A 22,733-nucleotide genomic window follows, 5' to 3' on the forward strand; every position below is an offset into this window, starting at 1 on the left:
CTTGCGGGGTAGACAAAGACAACTGGAATTGTGTTTAACCACAATTCCAATTCTGTCTTCAGTCAAATAAAAAAGAAAAAAATCTATCATTATTTCACACAGAGAAATATCATATTCTAATACAATTATGCATAAAAATATATTATTAAAGTTGGAAACGATTGCTAAACTTAGCCTGATATTAATCTGAATCGGTATTCAGAGAAGTTGAGATATTCAAACTTTCAGTTCACCTAAATCGATGTTTGGGAACCATTGGTAAATTTAAGAGCCTTTGATCTGCTGGTTAAGAGTAGAACTTCCCGCGAAACACTAACAATCACCTAAGAGCTACTCGGCGCGGCGAACGCGCACGCGCATCTCTGCGGATCGAATTTAAATAATCAAATATGTTGTTCTAACAGAGACTGTACCAATATAAGCGGATGAAACTTAAGTGCTAAGTGATGATTGGTTGTGAATTTTCTTAATAAATATAAGAGGTAAGTAGAAAAAAAGGATATATTTTTATTTACACAACATTTCACACTTAGACACGACGACACTCGAACTTGGATTTGATATAAGGTTTGTTAATTTAATATTTTGAAAATTTTTTGTAGGTAATTCTTGATACTTTTCTGCTATGCTGAACAAATATCTATACATCTATTCGAGATAATATCGGAAACTTTACTAAGTAACTGAAAAAATCTAAATTTTTAGTTCGGCTTGCAGCTCTGTTATGGTGTTTTTTCTAGTTTCCACTTTTTTAGTTACTTGTTTTTAGGAAATTGTTGCATTATCAAGCTGTAACTGGAAAAGCCCAAAAACTTGTTACGGAACAAATGAGGTAATTTTAATAAAATCGTAAGATTTAGCAACTATTGACCCATTTCTTTGTAAGACAACAATTGACTAAAGGAACAGTCAAAATTATAAAGTAATTAAGATATTAGGTTTCTCAAATATTTTTTAATTTCTCCATTTTCATCTGTGACTGATTTTCTCTATAAAATTTTCGTAATAAGATTGAATTTGAATGTCATTATATGGCATTATTATTAAAATGCCTTAATCAGAGTAAAAACCAAAAGCTATCGAAATTGAATCCCTAGTTTCGCAAAAACATACGTGAGAAGAAGATACAAAAGAGAAACATTCGATAAAAGGCAGAGTCCTGTGTGTGCGCGAATATATTGATGTCTGTAAAGATTGCGAGGTGGAAACGGTTGCAGAAACTACTGATGCAATTTGCATTTAACCGGTTTCATAATTTTAAGTTATATATTTTATTATATGATATTTGATATTTATTTTAATTAGAAAACTTTATTGAGCTTTAACGCAACAAGAGGTGAACGTAATGTACGCTTTAATTGAAATCAATACACAATGCATCAAGTTACAAACATTGTTTTGAATACGGCGAGGAAAAAACAGCAGATTCAAGTACATTATTGAATGTTACCACGATTCAATAGGGTTGAAGTTTTCTTGCAATGTTTGCGGAGGTCAGACTTTCTCACTCCGGGATCGTGGTCACTGCCAGACTCTTCACTCCTCTCCTGAAAGGGAAGAAGTAAAAACGTATGTTTGGCTTACTGTGTTACTCGTTCAAAAGATTTCCTGACTGGTAAAGGGATTAATAGTTTTCGACGATTAAAAACACTTTCACTTTTCACTCACAAATGCGTCGCATTAAAAATATAAATTTAAAAGGTATAGAATATAAGATTTTCATGTAGATATCATATACAAAACACAAAGTCAAATAAAAATTTTATACTAAGTTCTGACCGAAGTTGAAGTTAGTACTTTTGCCGTTATGAGAAGAAACAGCTGAAAGACAACAGCTGAAAAGCAGTATTCGCCATATGCAGCTATATCGAAATACTATAATCATTATAATCCTCCTAGCATCAGTCCTAGTTACGTTCTCAGCAATTTGAGAAAGAGCCAGGGGTGCACCTTTGACCACGATAGTGTTTCAATTTAGATGATATTTTTTTAATAAGTTTGCTGTATACCACTTAAACATATAATTTTGATTGTCGGTATAAACGTCGTAGGTTTGTAGTACATGTATTATTGCCAATAAATAGCTAGACTCTAAATTATGAATTAGAAAATTTTAAAAATGAGAATAGCAAAATAAATAAATTTTCGAAATATTAGTTACGGTAACGGGTTATATCAAAAATGACCTGTTTATACAGAAAATACACCAATCCTTCACTGTTTCATTGTACCGACATTCAGTTTTAAATCTTTATTGCTACCTTGCGATTATTTTATTAGTTGCTACAATATTTATTTGCTCAACATTAATATAAACTGGCCTTTGACTCAGGAAGTCAGGTCTAGTGCAAAAAATAAGCGGCACAAGTCATTCTGGACAATCAACTTTCAAATAAGTAACTGCAACGGTTTGAGGTACTAAAATAGCGCATGATACGTGATCACTTAGATGTGATTGCAGAATCAAAACTTCATGGCCCTAACTTTGAGTTCATAGGTTTAATTGGGCGGTAGGAATTAGCTGCTTAGTTCATCACAATTTTTCAAGACCCTTTCAGGCCTTAGCGCGTAGGTACTGTTAATTTAGCGAAATCTTCAAGCAAAGTCTTTATTCATTATAAACACCTTTCGCTAAATTTACAATTATTCTGTTAGCATAATAATATTGAGCGAGCATCAGCCGAGTGATAATCCAGGAGAAGTCAAAAAGTAGGTTTGGATTCTATTATATCATAAAATGTCATATATTTTTGTCAAACTCGTAATTACCCCAAGCGTGACTAATATAAGAAAAGCTATCAAATTTGGTTATCAGTGCTCTTTACTGGATCGCTACTGTAATGATCGCACTAGAGCGAGCGAAGTAAACGAGCGTCGACTAAAATTCCACAAAATCACGCCTCTTTCCCGAAGGGGTACGTAGAAAATACACCATTTCAGTTGCAATATCCGCATACTTCTTTTGCTTCTTCCACATTTCTAACTCTTCATGCAAACTCCAGCTAGGTCAGAACGTCTCCCACTTGATAGAGGTACGTTCATCTGGCCCTCCATATTCCAGCGTTCCCATTCACACTCCTCTTTTATATTCGCCAAGTCAACCTGCTTTCATTCATTCTCTCCACTGAAGAAACGATCTAATCATTCCCATTTCTATCAAGTTTTTTATACTCTACAGGAAAAAAATACGATACTCGTACTACGTCAAGATATATTCTTCTTTTAGGCGACGGTCTAGCAACATACCCCCTGGACTATTAGGACTTTGGGGATCGAAAAATAACATATATTTATTATTTATCAACACGATCTCTTAAAACAAGTATTTGTATGTTGATGCTGTTATAAAAAGTTCTGTGTGGTTCCCGGCACCAATTGAAATAACAATAGGACCACTCCATCTCTTTTCCATGGATATAATAAAGGCGACTAAGGGAAAGGGTTATAAACTTGGGATTCTTCTTTTAGGCGATGGGCTAGCAACCTGCCACTATTTGAATCTCAATTCATTCATTAAGCCAGATAGCTGAACGTAGCCTACCAGTCTTTTCAAGACTGTTAGCACTGTCTACCCCGTGAGGGATATAAACGTGACTATATGTATGTATGTATGTACGAAAAGATAAGTTATGGTTGTACAGAGACCATTAAAAAAACGTGCAAGCGAAACGTAATACATTTTTTGGTAACTAAATAACATCCTTATGGCCAACTTTTTTGTTACTACTTATGTAACATACTTATATTCGAATAATTAATTAATTATTGTTATAGTATTGACAATTCAAATCGAACATCTTGTTAGGAGTTGGAATACCTTTGGGAAAACCCAGTTACGAGAGATAAATATTAGGAATATAACGATGACATTATGTTCACAATAAAAAATGAGGCCATTATTATTCAGCCAGGCAGCTGAGTGGAAAGGGATCATCATTTCATTTTATTCCTTGGAAGTTGAACCTTCGCAAGGGAAATTTTGAATGAGTTAATATATAACCGATGAAAACGGAAATAAGAATGAGATTGTGTGACGCCTTCAATCGCAAATTTTAATATCTAATACATTTTTATAATTATTAGTCATGTCATTAATTAATACAGCTGAACGTGGCCTTTCAGTCCTATGCGAGACTGTTTACGTTCTACTCAGAAAGGGATTAAACTTGTTATGCAATATTTTACATACAGTTTCCCAACAATTATTTTAAATGTACTTAAATCAATATAAAATCTGCAAAATATAATTATATCACTGTTTGCACTCTGTGAATCTGTGAAAATGCAAGTTATAAAATTATAAGCCTGCATGATGATATCTGTTAATAGCCGCCACCGACCTTGTGTACATACCGCCATTGTTGCCTAACTTGTCCACATACTAATTGCTTGCCATTGTGTCCTGGAGCATAATGGTGCATTTGAGTTATCACGTTGCAAAAAAGCAAAACCATCGATTAACGAAATGATACATTTAGCTAATGGCTGCGTTTTTATTTGTCACGAATCGCATTCACGTAAGTAGTGATTGTATTTTTGATCCTGTCCCTGCAGCATGGATCGCGCGATGCCCTTTTTATCGCGCGCATAATTATCGCTGTTTCTTGAGGATGTAACTGTCTCATACATAAATATTGGTACACATGTCTCAGAAGATACTAGGGCCCACTTCCCATGTAGTAATCAAGGCGAGGTGGTGCAGTCATCTACTAAGTCCACTGTACTTTAACTGGGAAGGCAGGCACTTCTTGATTGCTAGCTACATTGCTCTATGCTACCCACTCCCACTTTTTTCGTGGGGTTGGCACAGAATGTTTTCAAATTGCTTCTGTAACTTGTCATCTCACTAGTCACTCCTTTTCTACTCATTCTTCCCTTTAGGCTGTACATCCATCTGGTTTTTTGTCTTGACCATGTTAGGCCATGCGAAAGGATCAGAAAGATGTTAACTTGCCGCTTTACATTTAATTTATCGACAATGGTGTCATAAATAGGTTAAACAGTTAAACAGTCATAAATCAAAAATTGATCAGTATTTTTGACAAAACCTCTTCCTATGATCTCAAAGAAAATCGACAAAGAATACCTATGCTGATGTTTTATTTAGTTGTATGTCTTTCCGATCAGAAAAATCCAGTCTCCTTTGTTCTTCGCACAAAGTTAAGTTTCTATTTAATATACTAAAGTGACATAGGTACGTAAACATAATTCAGGCAAACTTATGTTAGTGCTAAGTATAGAATGGTTGGAATAGTTCAAGGTTATTTCTTTTGGATCGTGATAGGACACAGGTGACGCTAGAATTAAATATATAATATATCATAGTGCAAAATGCGATTATAATGTTGCATCTGTGTCAAATACAATAGTATTACATTATTTTTATATACGAAAATCAGGTCAAAAATTAAAAACAATATTTTAAGCGCAATCTTGTCAAATCCATGAGGCCAAGCAGCTGAGCGTGGCCTATTTCAAGACTATAAGGCTATACTATACTATACGCCTGCCTGTTATACTATATATATATATATTATATATATATACTATATATATGCCTACTTTACTATAGTAGGCTATAACAGGCTCTGTCTACCCCGCAAGGGATAAAGACGTGAATATATGTATGACGTATCTTCTTCATCTTCCTCCTCGCCCCTTCCTATTACATATGGTCGGCTTACCTAATCATGCGGAATATTTTCCTATTTTCAAGGCCAAAAACTTTTATGTCTCTCTGGATATTCGTCAGCCAGGTGGCTTGGAATCTTCCCCTAACCCTTTATCCAGTTTCACAGACATCATTTTTTCATGGTCATATTGTGGTCTTCTCTTTACATGACTGTACAATTTGAACCTAGATTTAAAGAGATGCAGAAATAGAATGAATCTCATGGCTGAAGTAATAAAGATGTTAATTCCTTCAAAAAATATTCAGAGACCACGATCGTAACGTAAGAATTTACAAACACATGTACAACATCTTAATAGAAACATTAAACATTGAAATTCTCGTCGAGGTTTGTTTTCAAAACTTTTTTCCTTTTGTTTCACGCTTCATTATGCCTACGTGTCATTGATTGAACCGTAATATAGTTACAGATCGTACTCATAGGAGCTTGTCATCTGTGCCCATTTAGATATGAAGACGTTTTTATAATATTACGATAGTAAAGATTTTAATTATTAAAAAGATTACTCAGAATTCGAAAACAAGTATCGTTCTTGTTATTGTGTCAGAAGCTTTTAGGGCTAAATACCCGACCAGGTTATGATAGAAAATCATACTCGTAATAGATGCTCATGAATGTTTATATTATATTTATGTCCTCATCGTCTTCTTGGCGTTGGTTCTGGTAATTTTTTTAATTTTTTATTGTAACAATTATAACTTGTATAGTATAATAGGCAGACTTAAAGCTAAAAGCATTGTCTAACAGTCAACCATTGGGTTAAGTAGAGAACCTTTGTGTGATGATAATGTTACATTTTCACCTCTTGAAGAAAAACCCGCCCGTGATCAAGATCCTGGAGTGGATTTAATATTCATCAACTCACTCAATCTGCGTATATGTCCTTATTTATTTCATTAAAAACTCGAATCCTAAAGGTGAACTGGTAGACAATACATTAGCATTTGGTTTTACTATTTGTAAACAGTCTTCATAAGAGTGAGTCCAATAAAGATGAATAAATTAAAAGAAACGTGCAAGCGGGGATGATATACTGAGGTAATCTTGCGAAGTTTATAATAGTGTAGTGTTATATTGTTAAGTACCTTATAGGAAATATTACCTTTGCTATTACGCAAGTCCTTGTGCATAACATAGAAAAACAATTATGACATTTATAGGTACAATTAAGGTTAACTGCTGTAAATATCTATTACAGCAATTCAGTTTGCGGGTCGTTGAGCTGAAGTCAAGTACCAATGGTATCTATAATCTTGGAAACTTATAAATATGTATTACAAGGCTGAAAGTCTTAAGTACTGTACGTTCCCCTCTCACTGTACTGACAGAATTATTAAGTGGGTGGAGCTAATATGTATAATTAATTAGTTTTTTAAAATTACTGATTTTGGCCAAATAAATATACTAAATTATTTATTATATTTATCATGTAAATATTTTCAAAGCTGACTTAGGAATTGAAGTGAAAATAACAAGCTTATCCCGCCACTCTTTGGGGATAGCATAGACATCGAAATAATACATACATACATACAATCACGTCTATATCCCTTGCGGGGTAGACAGAGCCAACAGTCTAGCAAAGACTGATAGGCCACGTTCAGCTATTTGGCTTTAAGATAAAATTGAGATTCAAATAGTGACAGGTTGCTAGCCCATCGCCCTTAAAAGAATCCCAAGTTTGTAAGCCTATCCCTTAGTCGCCTTTTACGACATCCATGGGAAAGAGATGGAGTGGTCCTATTCTTTTTGTATTGGTGCCGGGAACCACACGAAATAATTATAACGAGTATTCGGAATTACTATTGATCCTGGCTTGGGGGAGTCAGGTTTTTAAGCAGTGACTCCTATCTGACCTCCGCGACCTTTGTATGAACCTAAACCCTTATTGATTTGGGTACCACTTCATTAATGCCTAAATATGCAGGTTTCCTCATGATGTTTTCCTTTACAATAAGAGCTCATTTGTTAGTCTTCAAACTACGGGATAGTAACTACTATTATCTCAATCTGTGAGATGCGATTTCCCCGTAAAGTTTGAATTAATTAAAAGTTCTTCAGATTATAATTGGAATCATTCTATCAGGCTGCAGGTAGGAAGTGAGAGCCAATTATCTACATAGTCTAAGAAGTGCACGTCGTTTCCTTGACCAGCAAGTCAAGGTACTTTTCCGTCAAACCTCTGGTTGTTCCGTGGCCTTCATTATTCGCATTCACGACAAATATCCCTGAAAGTTTATTTGTGATCTTTATAGCATCATATATATCTTTTAATATAGTATCATGAGGTATTTTGGAATTTGTAAGGCCTGTTTTGTTTATCGTTTTTGTATTTGTCATTAAGCTCTAATAAACTTTGCCCAAGTCTTTTCTCTCTTAAATCTGTGAGCTCTTCTTTTATTTACTCATGAAAATATAATAATGATTCTAATTAAGAATTGGTTTGACCTTAGATTTTGATTACAGAATGAAATTTGAAAATTTATTAGTTCAACGCGTTAGCTTTTATCGTTTCGTCGTCATTGATATTCTAAAAAAAGGGTGGGAGTAGTTTTTAACATATGTACCTACATATGAACATTTTGTTACGAATTTGATGACAACAATAAAATTTTCAACAGTAAAGCAAATTGCCCGACTATTGTGGATAACTGTGCAGACTTAACAAATGCCGAACCCTTGATCCGTAACACGGAATCAGTTTCCAAGGTCGCAGCGATGACACTGCGTTACCGAGTTTTTGTACAGGTTGTCTCCATTGTGCAGACGTCCTCTTCACAAATGCCTGTGTCGTCATTCAGACGCATGTCCGTAAACGATTTATATCATAGGCCGGAATCACAGCGTCAATTGAGTGAAAGAGAGGTGATGTTCCTGTGGCTCGCCTGTTATTTGGTATTAATAAATTTTAATAATATTGGATAGTTGATTGGTTGAACAATACAACATCTTTATACAATTATAAAAATTAGAGCACATTGCCAACCTGCTTTGAGTGGATACAACATGCATTTAGTGTAGTACTCAACTGATAAATATCATCAAAAATAGTTTGATATAAGTAAATAATATTGATTGAGCTAGCTTGTACCGAGTTCTCCCAATATAATAAAAAAAATCCTTGAAAAAGACTTTTTTACTTTTGAAAAGTGTTTGTTATAAATTCCCAAACACAACATAGGTATTCAATCACCTGTGATTGAAATAGGCGCCGACATTTAAAAACATCTAATTAATATTTGTAGTATCAATAAAAATTATAGAAAAGATACTAAAAATATCTATAGTATTATGATAACGAAACTGTAATTTTTAAAATCAAGTGACCGTTTCTGAATTATTAGTGAGTGGTTGTGATTTAAAATTGAATGCACAAATAATACAATATCATTCTCTATCAATTAAACTTTGAGATTAAAACTAGACTAGATTTTGATCAATGCAATAGACATTGAACATAATTTTAAATTAGAGATCAAAAAGAAATATAAACGATAAATTATGAGATCAAAAACAGATTTATTATAATTACTAGTTATATACAATATTAATATTTTGCAAAACCTACATTTCTGATTTCACACCGAAAAAAAATTGTAATAAAAAGTAAGATGCATTGTACTCTTAGATTGAGAAAAATGTTCAATTGTTCTGGGCTTTGCCAATCTAAGGTCTGCCGCGCCGATGGATGCATGGCTAGGGGCGAGCCTAGTCTCGAGCGTGCCACTTCTGCCATGGGGTTGGGCGACCCCCAGGTAATGGCTAGCCTTACCCTGGCATGCGGGGCTCTGCTGGGGCGGACAAAATTGTTCCCTTGCGTCTCGTGGGAATCGCATGGATGCAAATTTTTTGAAAGAGCACCTAAATGGCGGCGATGGTGTCCGCACCCCATCACGTCTCGTTCCCGGCGGGAGCGGTATGCGGTCTGCTGAAAGCCGCTTTGCGACGATGAATGTAAGAGGAGGAATGAAGGATAAAATTGAGGAAGTATGTCAGATGATGGATGAAAGACGGTTGGATGTGTTGTGCGTGAATGAAACGAAGCGGAAAGGATGCGACGCGACGCAGCAGGGCCCTTACACGGCGTATTGGTCTGGAATTTCCAGTACCAGCCGAGGCTGTCAAGGGGTCGGTCTAATCCTTTCTGCACGAATGGCTGAGTGTGTGAATGAGTATGAGTGTGTCAGCCCTCGTCTTCTATGGATTAGGCTGAAAGTTGGAATCACTCGGATTTTCGTTTTAGGTGTTTATGCACCGTGGGATGTGGGTTCGAGGGGTACAACATCAGCAAAAAGCGAAAACGAGGAGTTCTGGAATAGTGTAAGAGAAGTATTGAAAGTTACCAAGCCAAATGAGAAGATTATTATGTTAGGTGATTTTAATGGATGGGTGGGTGTAAAGCGTGATGGATATGAAAAGGTGCTTGGTGCGTTTGGTGACGAAAAGGTGAATGATAATGGAAGAAGTGTATTAGAAATTTGTCTAGAGTGGGATCTTTTTGTGTCGAACTCAATGTTTCAACATAAAGAGATCCACACCTATACAAGAGTGGAAGGTATTTTAAAAAGTATGATAGACTTTGTGATTGTAGATGAAAGATTGAAGAACAAAGTGCTGGATACCCGTGCATATCGCGGTGCTGGCATTGACTCGGACCATTTACTGGTGATATCCCGGATAAGGGGTATCTTCAATCGCTGGCGGCACAGGGTAAGGGAGCAAACCAGCGCTTTGGAAAGAGTGAAAGTAGAAAATTTGCAAGATATGGATGTAGGTAAGAAGTATATTAATAGACTGAAGGATGAAATTGAAGATTTAGATGAGAGGAGCAATATTGAAGATGGATGGAAGGAATTTAAAGAAAGAATTGTGAAAGTAGCTGTTGAAGTGTGTGGTGTAAGTAGAAGAAGGAAAGGGAAAAATCACAAAAATGCGTGGATGAGTAAAGATGTGCAAGAACTTGTGCGATTAAAGAAGAAAGCATGGCTGGATTTGTTAGCAGCAAAAGCTAACTTAAGAATGCAAGAGGTTATAGATGAGGATGTGAATGAAGCACGTAAGGAATATAAAAAAATGAAAGATTTGGTTAAGAAAGCTGTGATTAGAAAGAAAGAAAAGTATAAAGAGGATTTTGATAAAAGGCTATCAGAAGACTTCCAGTCAAATCTGAAAGTATTCTGGAAATCCGTAAGGTCAGCCCGATGAAAAACTATAACCAGAGAGCTGACTAGGATCAGATGCCAGGATGGTAGCGTTGTGAAAGGAGAAGAATGTGTGCTAAAGATATGGAAGGACTATTTTGAGAGTTTATTTGAAAAAAAGGAAGAAAATAAGAAAGAGTTCTGCTATAGCGAAGAAAAAGAGAATGAGATGGAAGGCGAAATTGAAATGTTTGAAATTGTGGAAGCACTTAAGAGTATGAAAGTGGGTAAGGCTGCCGGGTATGATAGAGTGTCGGTCGAGATGCTTAAAGCAGGAAAAGGCGTCGTAGCTAGACAGTTGTACTGCCTTTTCAATTTGTGTTGGAGAAGCGGCCGAGTACCAAAAGATTGGTGTAAGGCTGTTATTGTGCCACTTTACAAAGGAAAAGGGTCACAACTGGACTGCAAAAATTATCGTGGTATAAGCCTGCTTAGCGTCGTCGGCAAATTGTATGCTAAGGTATTGATTAATAGAGTCAGGAATGAAACTGATGACAAAATATGGGATGCTCAAGCGGGATTTCGAAAGGGAATGGGATGTACTGATCAGGTCTTTTCTTTGCGGTGCATAGCCGAAAAGTTTTTGGCCAAGAGTCAAAAAGTCTATTGCACATTCGTGGATTTGGAAAAGGCCTATGACAGAGTTGAGAGGAATGAATTGTGGTCAGCACTTTCTATGCATGGGGTGAGCAGTCTCTTGATACGAGCACTGAAATCCTTATATGAGGATTCGAGTGCTTGTGTCAGGATAAACGGAGCGCACACTGAGTGGTTTAAGATTGAGAAAGGTGTTAGGCAGGGATGTGTTGCGTCACCGTGGCTGTTCAACCTATTTATGGATAGTTGTTTGACAGATTTGAAAGAGTCTGAAAGTGGATTAAGGATGAATGAATTACTCGTCAAATGTCTGCTCTATGCCGACGATCAGGTTATACTGGCGTCATCAGCGGAGGAGTTACAGGAGATGGTAAACTGTATGCATGAAGCTTTAAAAGAGAAAGGAATGAAAGTGAACGTAAGTAAAACTAAAACACTGGTTTTTGAAATGGAGAAAGAAATGACAGCATGTAATATTTTGATTGGAGGAGAAAAAGTTGAGCAAGTGAAAGAGTTTGTATATCTAGGATCAAAGTTTACATCAGATGGCAAGTGTGATAGTGATATTGAAAGGAGAGTGAACGCGGGGAACATGGTGAATGGAGCTTTGCATGCCTTTATGAGCAGTCAGAAACTATCCAAAAAGGCTCGACTGGCTGTGCACAGGGGCGTGTTGGTCCCGACATTAATGTATGGGAGTGAAAGTTGGGTATGGCAAAAGAAGCACGAAAGCAGAATAAATGCAGTGGAAATGAGAGCGTTAAGGAGTATGTTGGGTGTGAAATTGAGTGACCGGATAAGGAACAGCGTGATAAGGGAATGTTGTGATGTGAAAGAAGATGTAGTTACAGGAATAGAAAAGGGTATGTTGAGATGGTTCGGTCATGTGGAGAGGATGAATGAAAACAGGTTGACTAAGAAGATATACAAGGAGAGTGTGGAGGGAAAGGTCGGGGTGGGAAGACCTAGACGAACATATCTTGATCAAATTAAGGACGTCCTGGTGAAGGGTCAGGTCAAAAGTGCCCGAAACCGCCGAGCTTGCATGAAGAGAGTTATGAATGTGGATGAAGCAAAGGAAGTATGCAGGGATCGTGGCAAGTGGAAAGAGGTAGTCTCTGCCTACCCCTCCGGGAAAGAGGCGTGAGTTTATGTATGTATGTATGTATGTTCTGGGCTTTGTACAATATGCATAAACGAATATTTAACGTTTCTTAAACGTATTAATAAATTGCTATCTGAGAATCATTTGTTACTTATTTATTTAAAGAGCCTACTCATACTTGTAATCTAGATTAAATTCTATTTTTAGATTCCTAAAACCAGTCAATCAGATCAACCGCTAACTCATTTTTTTGTTAGTCAATTACATAAGCAAAACAATGACGCGTTGATACTATGTCTCCTCGTAGATTTTATTGTCATGGGAACTTTTTGAAATCAGTACCTATATCTATTTGTAATATGAGTAAATTAGGTTAAATAAGGTTTCAGGGTTTTACAGTTTTATTATAGGTTTCCCTATCACACATTCGCATCCTGAGCTGCAAAATTTGTATACCTTACACTACATGCGTAAGAAGTGATTGTGAGGCAAAATATCAAGTGACTCTTCTCAATTTACAAACTATCGTGTCTGGGTAAAGATAATTCGGTCTAACAGCCACTGGCGATTACGCTAAGTATGTTGGCAATCATGAAATTATTACAACGTCCGGCACTGGTACACTTACAGACAAAGGTACAAAAGCACCATAATCGGGGGGATGTGAACGAGTTGACAATACTATAATTAATTTGCGTATATAATCAAAATCACTAATTTAAGTCATGTTTTAATTTCAGATACATATGAAGCAAACATGGCTGTCTTCGATAAAAATGACGAGAAAAATCTTAATAATTATGACTTAAATAAAACAAATGTGACTAAAAATAGTTTAAGTAATGAAAAGTCAGAGAAAGTTCCAAATGAGAAATCGGAACAAAATGATGGAGATAGCTGGAAAAAGTTGAATATATTTCAAAAGACTAAAAGAATGTTGTCCTTGATAACAGTGGAACCAATATTGGCTTGTTATGTTATGCCATCCGTCCTTTCTGCCTTGGCAACACAAAATCTCTATTTAGAAAAAGCTTGTCGTGTCAACTTACGGTATGATCATCATATTTGTGATGCATTGACACGAAGAGAGACATCAAATTATACTCTTGAAGAAGAAGCTGTCCAGACGTTGGTTGCATCTGTGGCTGGCTGGAAAACAGTTTTACAATCATTTCTACCATGTGGAATCTTAATATTTCTTGGAGCATATAGTGACAGAGTTGGCCAGAGAAAATTCTGCATGATTTTACCAATTGTCGGAGAGTTTTTGACAAGCGTAGGATTGATCGTGAATACGTATTTCTTTTATGAATTACCTGTTGAAGTGGCAGCAGTAACAGAGGCTATATTTCCCGCTTTGACTGGAGGTTGGTTCACCATGTTCATGGGAGTGTTCAGCTATATAGCTGACGTGACCACAGAGGAACAGAGGACGTTACGGATTGGAATTGTGAATCTCTTTTATTCATTAGGAGTGCCAGTTGGTGCTGCTTTAAGTGGGATATTAGTGAGAAAGATTGGTTTATATGGTGTTTTTTCTTTGAGTGCGTCGTTGTACCTGATTAGTTTTTTCTACGGCTTATATAGGATCAAGGAAGTAAAGAAGACTACAACCACTGTAAGTATAAATGTTTTTATTATAAGCACATTCGTGATGTATTGACCTTAGTATTGAATATTTCTCAGTTTACATGTAGCATCGATCATTGTGTTGTAATTAATGTACCTAATTGTGCAAAATGGCTCATTAGATGGAATAAGAAGTGTTTGTTACTTGATCGTGGTGACGATAGTTACGGTCCAGTTCCTTTTTTAAACTTAATTAACATTATCTTTAAGTATCAAACAAATAACGGATACATTGATACTATTTATTTTTAGATAGATAATGTCATTTCATTTGAACGTGTCTTTGTACTTGTTTTGTGTTTGCATGTTGTGTATAAAATACAAAAAGGATTGTCCTACAAAAACATTATAAGGACCCGCAAGACAGATCTATGTAGACACCCTTTGAGACAGGCAAAACAGTGCACATACATATGTATATGTAGTCATCGCATAGACATAGTATGCAGTTGTAGTAGATTTCCGCATCCTTGTAATTCTCACATATAAAAAAATTATCTACAACGTTCTCTTTCTCAACATAACAATAAGATAACTTTTATTTGTTTGATGTTTGTATGTGTATTATGTCTAGCTGTCGCAAAGTCTAGCAAACCAATGAACCCATTTTTCGGCTTTATATAATTAAAAGCTTCGTCTCCCGAGATCGTTCTTCTAATCTTGTCATAATAAACTTGCCACAGCTGTATATCTTGCTGGTTAAATATTGCACCTAGTTTGGACTCAACTTATTTCTCTGCACAAGTATGTATGTATATAATCACATTTATATCCCTTAAGGGGTATACAGAACCAATTGTCTTGAAAAGACTGGAAAGTCACGTTCAGCTGTATGGCTTAAACATGTAATCGAGATCTAAATAGTGACAGGTTGCCAGCCCATATCCTTAAAGAAGAATCCCAAGTTTTGTAGCCTATTCCTTTGTCTCCTTTTATGACATCCATGGGTAAGAGAGGTCCTGTTTTAAAGTGCCAGGAACGACATGGCACAGTATTTAAAAAAATAACAGACATATTGATAGTTTCCAAGCTTTTATTTTGTTATATGTATTGTCAGATGCAAGGTTGTTTTGTTTTCAACAATTGTATTTGATGGTTTGAAGATATTTACTTAATGATAGGTCCGTTTGTTTGTTTGGCACGATTTCGGGTTGCAAAGGCATTGAAACTTAGCTGGTAATTTTTTATTCAAAACCTTGCTTGAGGTAAAGATGAGAAAAATATAAATGTTAACCTTACGTTTGCCGTTCACATATTCGTGTCATTGAATCGACGCATATTACATAACAGGTCACAAGTGATTGTGCTATAGGTACTGACTGACAATAAGCCTAAACTGTACGCAAGTATGTTCCTTGAGATCGTTGCATACGGCGATGTAAACATATATATATTTTTAAAAACTTCATGATCAAAAGTTACTTTTCAAATATCAGAAAAAATGTTGGAATGAAGTGAGATACAAATAAATGTGTAGCTTATAACAGAATGCATGACACTAGTTAAATAAAAGTATAACAAGACATAAATGTTTAGTAAGGTAAGAAAGATTGCAGTTAATTTCCGTTGGTATACTAAATTGAATTAAAAATGTTAATGATGTTTAATTGTTCGAGGTAAAAATGAGAAAAACTTAACGATAAATGTACTGTATAAAGAAAACCTTAAGTTTAAAGTTCGGAAGTTCCTTATTTTTCGCTACACTGCAAACTTAACTGCCTCAAATACTTCCTATAAGTTTTTGCTTAACCGTGAAAAAATATCTTTAAATTTTTTAAGTAGAATCTAAAAACTGATTATTTAAATGATCTTGTTAATGAAGCGTATTATAATTATATAATCATCTCAAGTTCAATGACTAAATTAGGCTATCGAAGCGAAGCGGATCAATATAAAAAGTCCATCAACTTGACCCAGATCGGTGTTACACTCGGTTGAGAAGAAGGGTCTTCGGTGTTATCAAATATTCAAATTAATGTATCAATTCCTTTCTATTCCAAATTGATTAAAGTGACAATATATGGACTTTTTCTTAACGCACCAAAGCTAAGAACTAAAAGCAAATGTTGAAACTTCCTTTTATGTAAACTTGAACCAGGAAGATCCGTTAATGCAACATGCGGTTGTTATGTAAGAAAAAAGAAAGCAAGTGCATTCGTATTTTTTATATGTGTTTCGTATATATCTGTAAAAAGAATCCTATCCTTTTCTCATGGATGTCGTAAATAGCGACTAAGGAATAGGCTCAGTAACTTAGAATTCTTCTTTTAGGCGATAAGTTAGCAACCTGAACGGGGCCTATAATTCATTTCGGGACTGTTGGCTCTGTCATATACAAATATAAATATTCATTTATGTTGATTGCATGAAAATTTCTATTGCACATTTTTATTATGTGTTCATATAGAAATATGACATTGCGTAGCTGCACAAAAATCCTACACAACCATATAATTTAATTGTTAATACTGTGTTAAATTTATTTATTTAATGTTGTTATACAAATTACAAAACATGTGGTTCTAAAGCATGTAGAACCAACAGTCTACCATTGGGTTAAGTTATTTATTTTGCATATAATATTTGTTGTATGCAACGAATAATGTTTAATTCGTATTCGCGTTTCACAGAAAACAAACGGTTGCTGTGAATGGCTGAGGTTGTTCTTCGACATTCACCTGGTGAAGGAGACCCTGATGGTGGCTTTCAAGCAGGGCCCCAACAACAGGAGGCTGCGCGTCATCATGCTGGTGATAGTGCTGTGCGTTGTTATCGGCCCTATTTATGGTGAGTCGTGTAGAGTTACTAGCGAAGGAACACATACACATTCATTGAAATATTCGCCTAATAATAGAACCATTTAATATCATTTCCACGGATATCGTAAAAGGCGATTAAGGAGTAGGTTTATAAACTTGGGATTCCTCTTGTAGGATATAGCTATTACTATATGAATGTCAATTCCATCTTCAAGATTTAATTCCATAATAGGTACAGCTGAGAGCCTTTCAGTCTTTTCGAAACTGTTGACTCTGTGTTCCCTGCAAAGGATATATAGAGGTGACTATATGTAAGTATGTATGATGCATACAAAATAAAACCATAATCAGATGATTGCATGCTAACCAATGTTCACATGTTGAGAAACAACGTCATGAGGAAACTTACAGATCAGAAAATTTAATGTGTAACCATGATCCAAGCTGGCTTAGATTTCCTGTTATCAGATTTACGAAGACCAGGAGCGACCCCCTTCGTATATTTTATTAACTAACCAAGATCGTAATCAAAGGTGGACCTCGAACTTCTTTCCTTGGAGGATGCAGCCAGGAAATATGCTAGATAGATGTTAACTAAAGGATTAATTTAAGGTCAGCAATGACTTATGCATTCCACTGCTGTAAGGCGGGTAACGTAACATTACCGTTAAATGAACTACTAAATAGCATTATACTACGAGTATTATCGTCCTTTAGAATACCAAAATGCTTTATTCTGGGTGCAGTTTCTAAAACGAAAAATGTAGGCAGTGCTAAATGAATAATATTATAAGACCGAGTTCCTGTACTGTCTGAAAATTTATATGCAATTGTAAATTTATAGTATACCAATTGTATCGGAGGCGTTCCACACCGCTTCACACGCCATAAATAAAGCTGATATCCTTGACAATGAACGATACCATTCGCTTGCGCACATTCAGACTGTCATGGCGGCTTTCACCAGACACTTTCGCCTTCTAGGTGGAAATCCAACTATACAAATAAGACGCACTTCATAATTTATGTACATAATTAATTTTGGTTCGAGTCTAAAGTCTAACTACTCAATTAAGTTAAATTTCGTTTGCGATTTGCGATTAATTCTCTACGACGAAGCAAAAACTGTAGAGTAATGGACATCTCCGATGTTAATTATCATTATTTTTTTTATGTTATTTTAATTCTTAATTATTTTAAGTGCATCCTTGTTCAAAACAATGGAAATACCTGTGTTTTTGAGATCACATGAACTTGGATATATACGCAGAGAGACTTTTTTGTGGTGTGGAATGTAAAGGATAGGTAATATTAAAGATTGCTTAGCTCCGCCTGTTTAAAATTAAAAATCTCGTTTGTTCCAATCACAACTCCGCCAAATCATTTTCTAGTGCTTACAAAGAAAAAGAATTTCAGAAATTTTGACTTCACGTTATATTTCAGCCACTCAAACAAATCAGTAATGAAAAAGTTTGATATACTCGTAAATTAATAAAAAAAAATAAGTACTAACGCTCTGAGAATTGCACCTAGGATTAAGCGTGGATAAGCATTACTGAGGTGTTATAAAGCAAAACTTGCTGACTTTATAACTAAATACTGCAGATTTCTCTTTAGCCACATCATTACACAATCTTTTGCCAAGTCGTTCTGTTGCAAGCACTAAGTTGTTGGTTTATGTAAATACAACCTATTATATCACTTTAAGTACATCGTTTTAGTTTTTTCATATATTTCATATAAACATCTACAAAGACTCCTCTTCTCATCTGTTAAAACATAGACATTTAATTTTAGTGACTGAAAATATCCAAATTTTTAATATTCATAAGTATTGACTAATTTGTACATAACTTCTATGCTAAGGTTCCTATCCAAATTAAAAATTTCTATTCATTTATTGTGAACATCTCTTGTGGGACATTGGGAACATCTCTTTGTCTTTCAAAGACAACATCCCCTTTTGCCGCATTATATTTAATGAAATTACAATTATTTTCAGGTGAAATGTCTGTGATGTATCTATTTACGAGGTACCGCTTCAACTGGAATGAGGTGGACTTCAGTATGTTCTCCACTTATGCTATGTGTACTTCATTAGTAGGTAAGACATTTTCAATAATGAATTAAATCTAAGCAATTTCTACATACAATTTAGGCGTTTAAAAATAATAATTGAATAGTTTATGAAATAATAATAATAATGTAACCTGTTCTATAAATTAAGATAAAATAAATTTTTTTGCCTATAAAAATTTAAAAAATTTACGCCATCCTACGAATATCATGTTCATAAAAATTACGCGAGAGACACAAAACGACGAACCATGGACATTTTAAGACGATATTTACATATTTTTAGACTTCTGGGATTGCGTTTTGTGAGCTACATGTATTTTATAAAACATTTAGCTATCACGTAAAGAGCATCATAATACATACTAAAATAATAAATTTAAAAGTAAATTTGTGTGTTTGTTTCCATCTAATCCACCCATCTCCATGAAATTTAGTACACATATAATGTAAAGTACGGAGAAGTGGGTACTTTGCACGCGGGCTAAGCTTCGAGCTAGGCTGCATATCTACGCTCTGGAATGTACTGCCCTAATCCGAAGTTTCTAAAGTATTCGTAGTACGAGAATCATATAGTTCCAACTAACATCTGGATCTAAAAGTCGCAAGAATCGATTTTCCAATAAACATCGATTGTTCCCGTCATTTACCAATTCTTCGATTCAATGGAAAAAACGATGTAGTTTTGTAATAACCGATTGTCAAGCCGGATTAGAAGTCACAACACAATTTTCATTTTATTACCTACACATACCTGCATGTATTGTTTGAGTTACGCAAATACAGTTTGATAAAAAGGAGATTTAACCAGTTTGAGCCATCGAAATAATCAATTACCATAACGTGTACTACGTCATTACAAAGTACAAATCTATTTTTACACGTTGTAATTTAGTTATCATAATTATTTTGAGCATCCAGGACAGGTCAATTACGGTTGGGAAGTAAGTTATGTTTGTGAACGTCGTATTTATTATCACAAGGAACAATAAAGTAGTACTTACCTTACATAAAAAAATTAAACCACTTTTGTGAACTCGCATTTTTTATCGATTTGACGCAACTATTTTTATACCAAATGAAGCTTGTTTTTGCTTATTCTATTACACAGACATGTTTTAGACATAAGATGATGATGATGAAAGATGAGATCTATCCAGGTTATTTCCAGAAACGTAGTAATGCGTTTGACCTCGGGTTGTTATACCTACATACATCATTTATACCTTATCACGTGTTCTTATATTTTTCAGGAACCTTATTTTCGGTAGGCGTCTTCAGCCATTACTTAAAATTCGACGATGCCATCATCGGAGTCATATCTTGCACTAGCAAAATATTGTCTGGTTTTATGTATGCGTTTGCTACCAAGACTTGGCATATTTATATAGGTGAGATAACTTAACGTACCTCAAAATTTTATCCCGTCTCGTACTCTGAACTATAAGTTTAAGAAAGACTTATTGACTGCACTAGTCACGATCCTCTCAGATTTATTTTGTTTCATACTCTTACCCATTAATGGAAGTTTATGGATGTAGTAATAGTATGTTTCACCTGTTTTTTTTTTTACCAAAACGTTCTAAACGTAAACTTTCCTGATGAAGTACGTGCGTTATGTTCTTTTTTCCAATGTTCCTATTTAGTTATACTTTATTGTTGGGATTTGCTTTAAAAAGGATTTTTAGATTATAAATTGTTCTTGAGGATCTGTTGTGTGCTTAATATTTAAAATTAAATTTATGATTTCAGCTCCTTTGATTGAGATATTCAATGGAACTTCGTTCATAGCCATGCGGTCCATGGTATCCAAATTAGTGGATAAAGATGAATTGGGTAAGTTTTATCATCAAAAACACATATCAACATATCAAAATACTTTGGGTATAGCAGGCAGGCAAGCAGAACAAGCAAGCAGTCAGAGATCCTAAAATAAAAATTATAATTATAAAATACAATTTAAAAAAATTATATTGTAAGTAAAATATATGGTCGTATCATAGAAATCGGAATAATTGGTCCCATATCATTTAGATTTTTTGGTATTCGACTTTTCTGAGATAAATTTAGTATTTACAAATATGCTAACATACTGCTAACTAAACGTGTGCTTTCAGGAAAAGTGAACTCTTTCTTCGGCCTCGCGGAAGCCATGATGCCGCTGGTATACGCGCCCATGTACACCACGGTCTACACAGCCACACTCAAGAGCTTCCCCGGTGCATTCTTCCTACTCGGCGGAGGATTAACTGTACCAGCGGTTGTTATTTTCTTGTAAGTATTTTTGATTTTTATTATTTGCTTCGGTAGTAGCTTCCTTTATGTATAGTACTTAAAAATTTTTACTTCCCAGGTTTTGAATTTGAATACGATTTAGGTAAATCATATCTGTGTGTAGTATGGTAGCACCTTATAAGGCTCGGAAAAGTCATATAATTTTACGCAATGATCACATAAACATGGATGTAACAAAAATGTTTTTTGTGTAAATGTGTTACTTTTATGGAGTAAGCCCCCCAATTAAATCTTTCTTATATTTCTACAAATGATAATTATTGGTTAACTTAAAAATTTTCAGGTGGTTATATTTGGCAAACAAAAAGCATGGCACACCTACATACGATCCCAAAGGACAAGACGATTCTGTTATAACCGAAAAACCTGAAAAGATTGGCGTAGAAAATAAGGCTTTCCAGGCAGACGAAAAACCAGCGGCTAAGGAAAAACCTCAAAATCAACAGGATGTAGCAACAGACAAAGATGACGTAAATCAATCTCAAATTGAAATGGGATTTACTGAAAGTATGATGTGTACTAGTAAATTATAAGTTTATATTCATAAGAGTAAACTCTACAAAGATATCATTGAAGTGGCTTATACATAGTTATACTGACTTTGAATAAGTCTCGCCAGAATAAATAATATAAAACCAGTGGATGACTACCAAGCCGTCCGATTAGTTGTTGACAAAAACTTAAAAATAAATTATTTGTTTTTTGAAGAGGTATGTAAACTCTTAAGTTTTGCTGTAAGCATCAACATTAAAATGTATAGAAATAATTATACCTCTCATGATTTAAATAGATGTGATATTGTTTTAAAAATTAAAGTTTAAGTATGGGTAATTATGTAGGTCAAAATTAGTTTATGAAAATTTTGCGTAAAGAGATTAAGCAGCTGGCATGTTTTTGTATCTATCACATCCTCAGTGCTTTACGAGATATAAAAAAATGCATGTAAAAAAGTAAATGGTTAATTAAAGAAGACTTTAAAACATGCCGAATTGAGCTGTAAACTAAACAGGTTAATCAAAAAATAATTAAAGACTTTCTGGATAGGCTGTTGCATATGTGAAAAGATATACCCATAAATTTATCGACATTATAGTTTAATGGCAGCCATATCTAACTAAATGAGTGAAATTAAAAGATTATTAAGTATAGGAATATTATTTTAATTGTTGACAGGTTAGGTAGGTACTTAAGTTAAATAAATCCTAGTAGCGTTTAGTTATATCAACAGTAATGAGTACTTATAAGGATATAAAATTGTGAATACTATTTTGAATAAAATTCTGATTAAATTAAGCTACTTTTATTTCATACAGTACTTATTACAAGTGAAAGGTTCTTGAAATTACCGCAGTAGCAAATCTTTTCTATCGACTACGAA

General features: G+C 34.8%; 1 protein-coding gene across 1 annotated transcript; it reads left to right on the forward strand.

Moving 5' to 3' along the window:
* Positions 1-310: 310 nt before the first annotated feature.
* Positions 311-22,610, forward strand: LOC106136378 (probable peptidoglycan muropeptide transporter SLC46). The gene is made up of 8 exons (XM_013336907.2): positions 311-482; positions 13,337-14,214; positions 16,856-17,012; positions 18,987-19,088; positions 20,314-20,451; positions 20,813-20,896; positions 21,178-21,334; positions 21,639-22,610. The coding sequence occupies exons 2-8, from the start codon at positions 13,354-13,356 to the stop codon at positions 21,886-21,888; spliced, it is 1,749 nt and encodes a 582-aa protein (XP_013192361.1). The 5' UTR covers positions 311-482; positions 13,337-13,353; the 3' UTR covers positions 21,889-22,610.
* Positions 22,611-22,733: the final 123 nt, after the last annotated feature.

The sequence above is a fragment of the Amyelois transitella genome, chromosome 10, assembly GCF_032362555.1.
Source record: "Amyelois transitella isolate CPQ chromosome 10, ilAmyTran1.1, whole genome shotgun sequence".
Classification (NCBI taxonomy): domain Eukaryota; kingdom Metazoa; phylum Arthropoda; class Insecta; order Lepidoptera; family Pyralidae; genus Amyelois; species Amyelois transitella.

Coding starts and splice junctions, on each gene's coding strand:
- LOC106136378 (XM_013336907.2), top strand. CDS start 13,354: ATGGCTGTCTTCGATAAAAATGACGAGAAAAATCTTAATAATTATGAC. Junction 17,013..18,986: donor TGTTATCGGCCCTATTTATG/GTGAGTCGTGTA, acceptor AATTATTTTCAG/GTGAAATGTCTGTGATGTAT. Junction 20,452..20,812: donor GACTTGGCATATTTATATAG/GTGAGATAACTT, acceptor TTATGATTTCAG/CTCCTTTGATTGAGATATTC.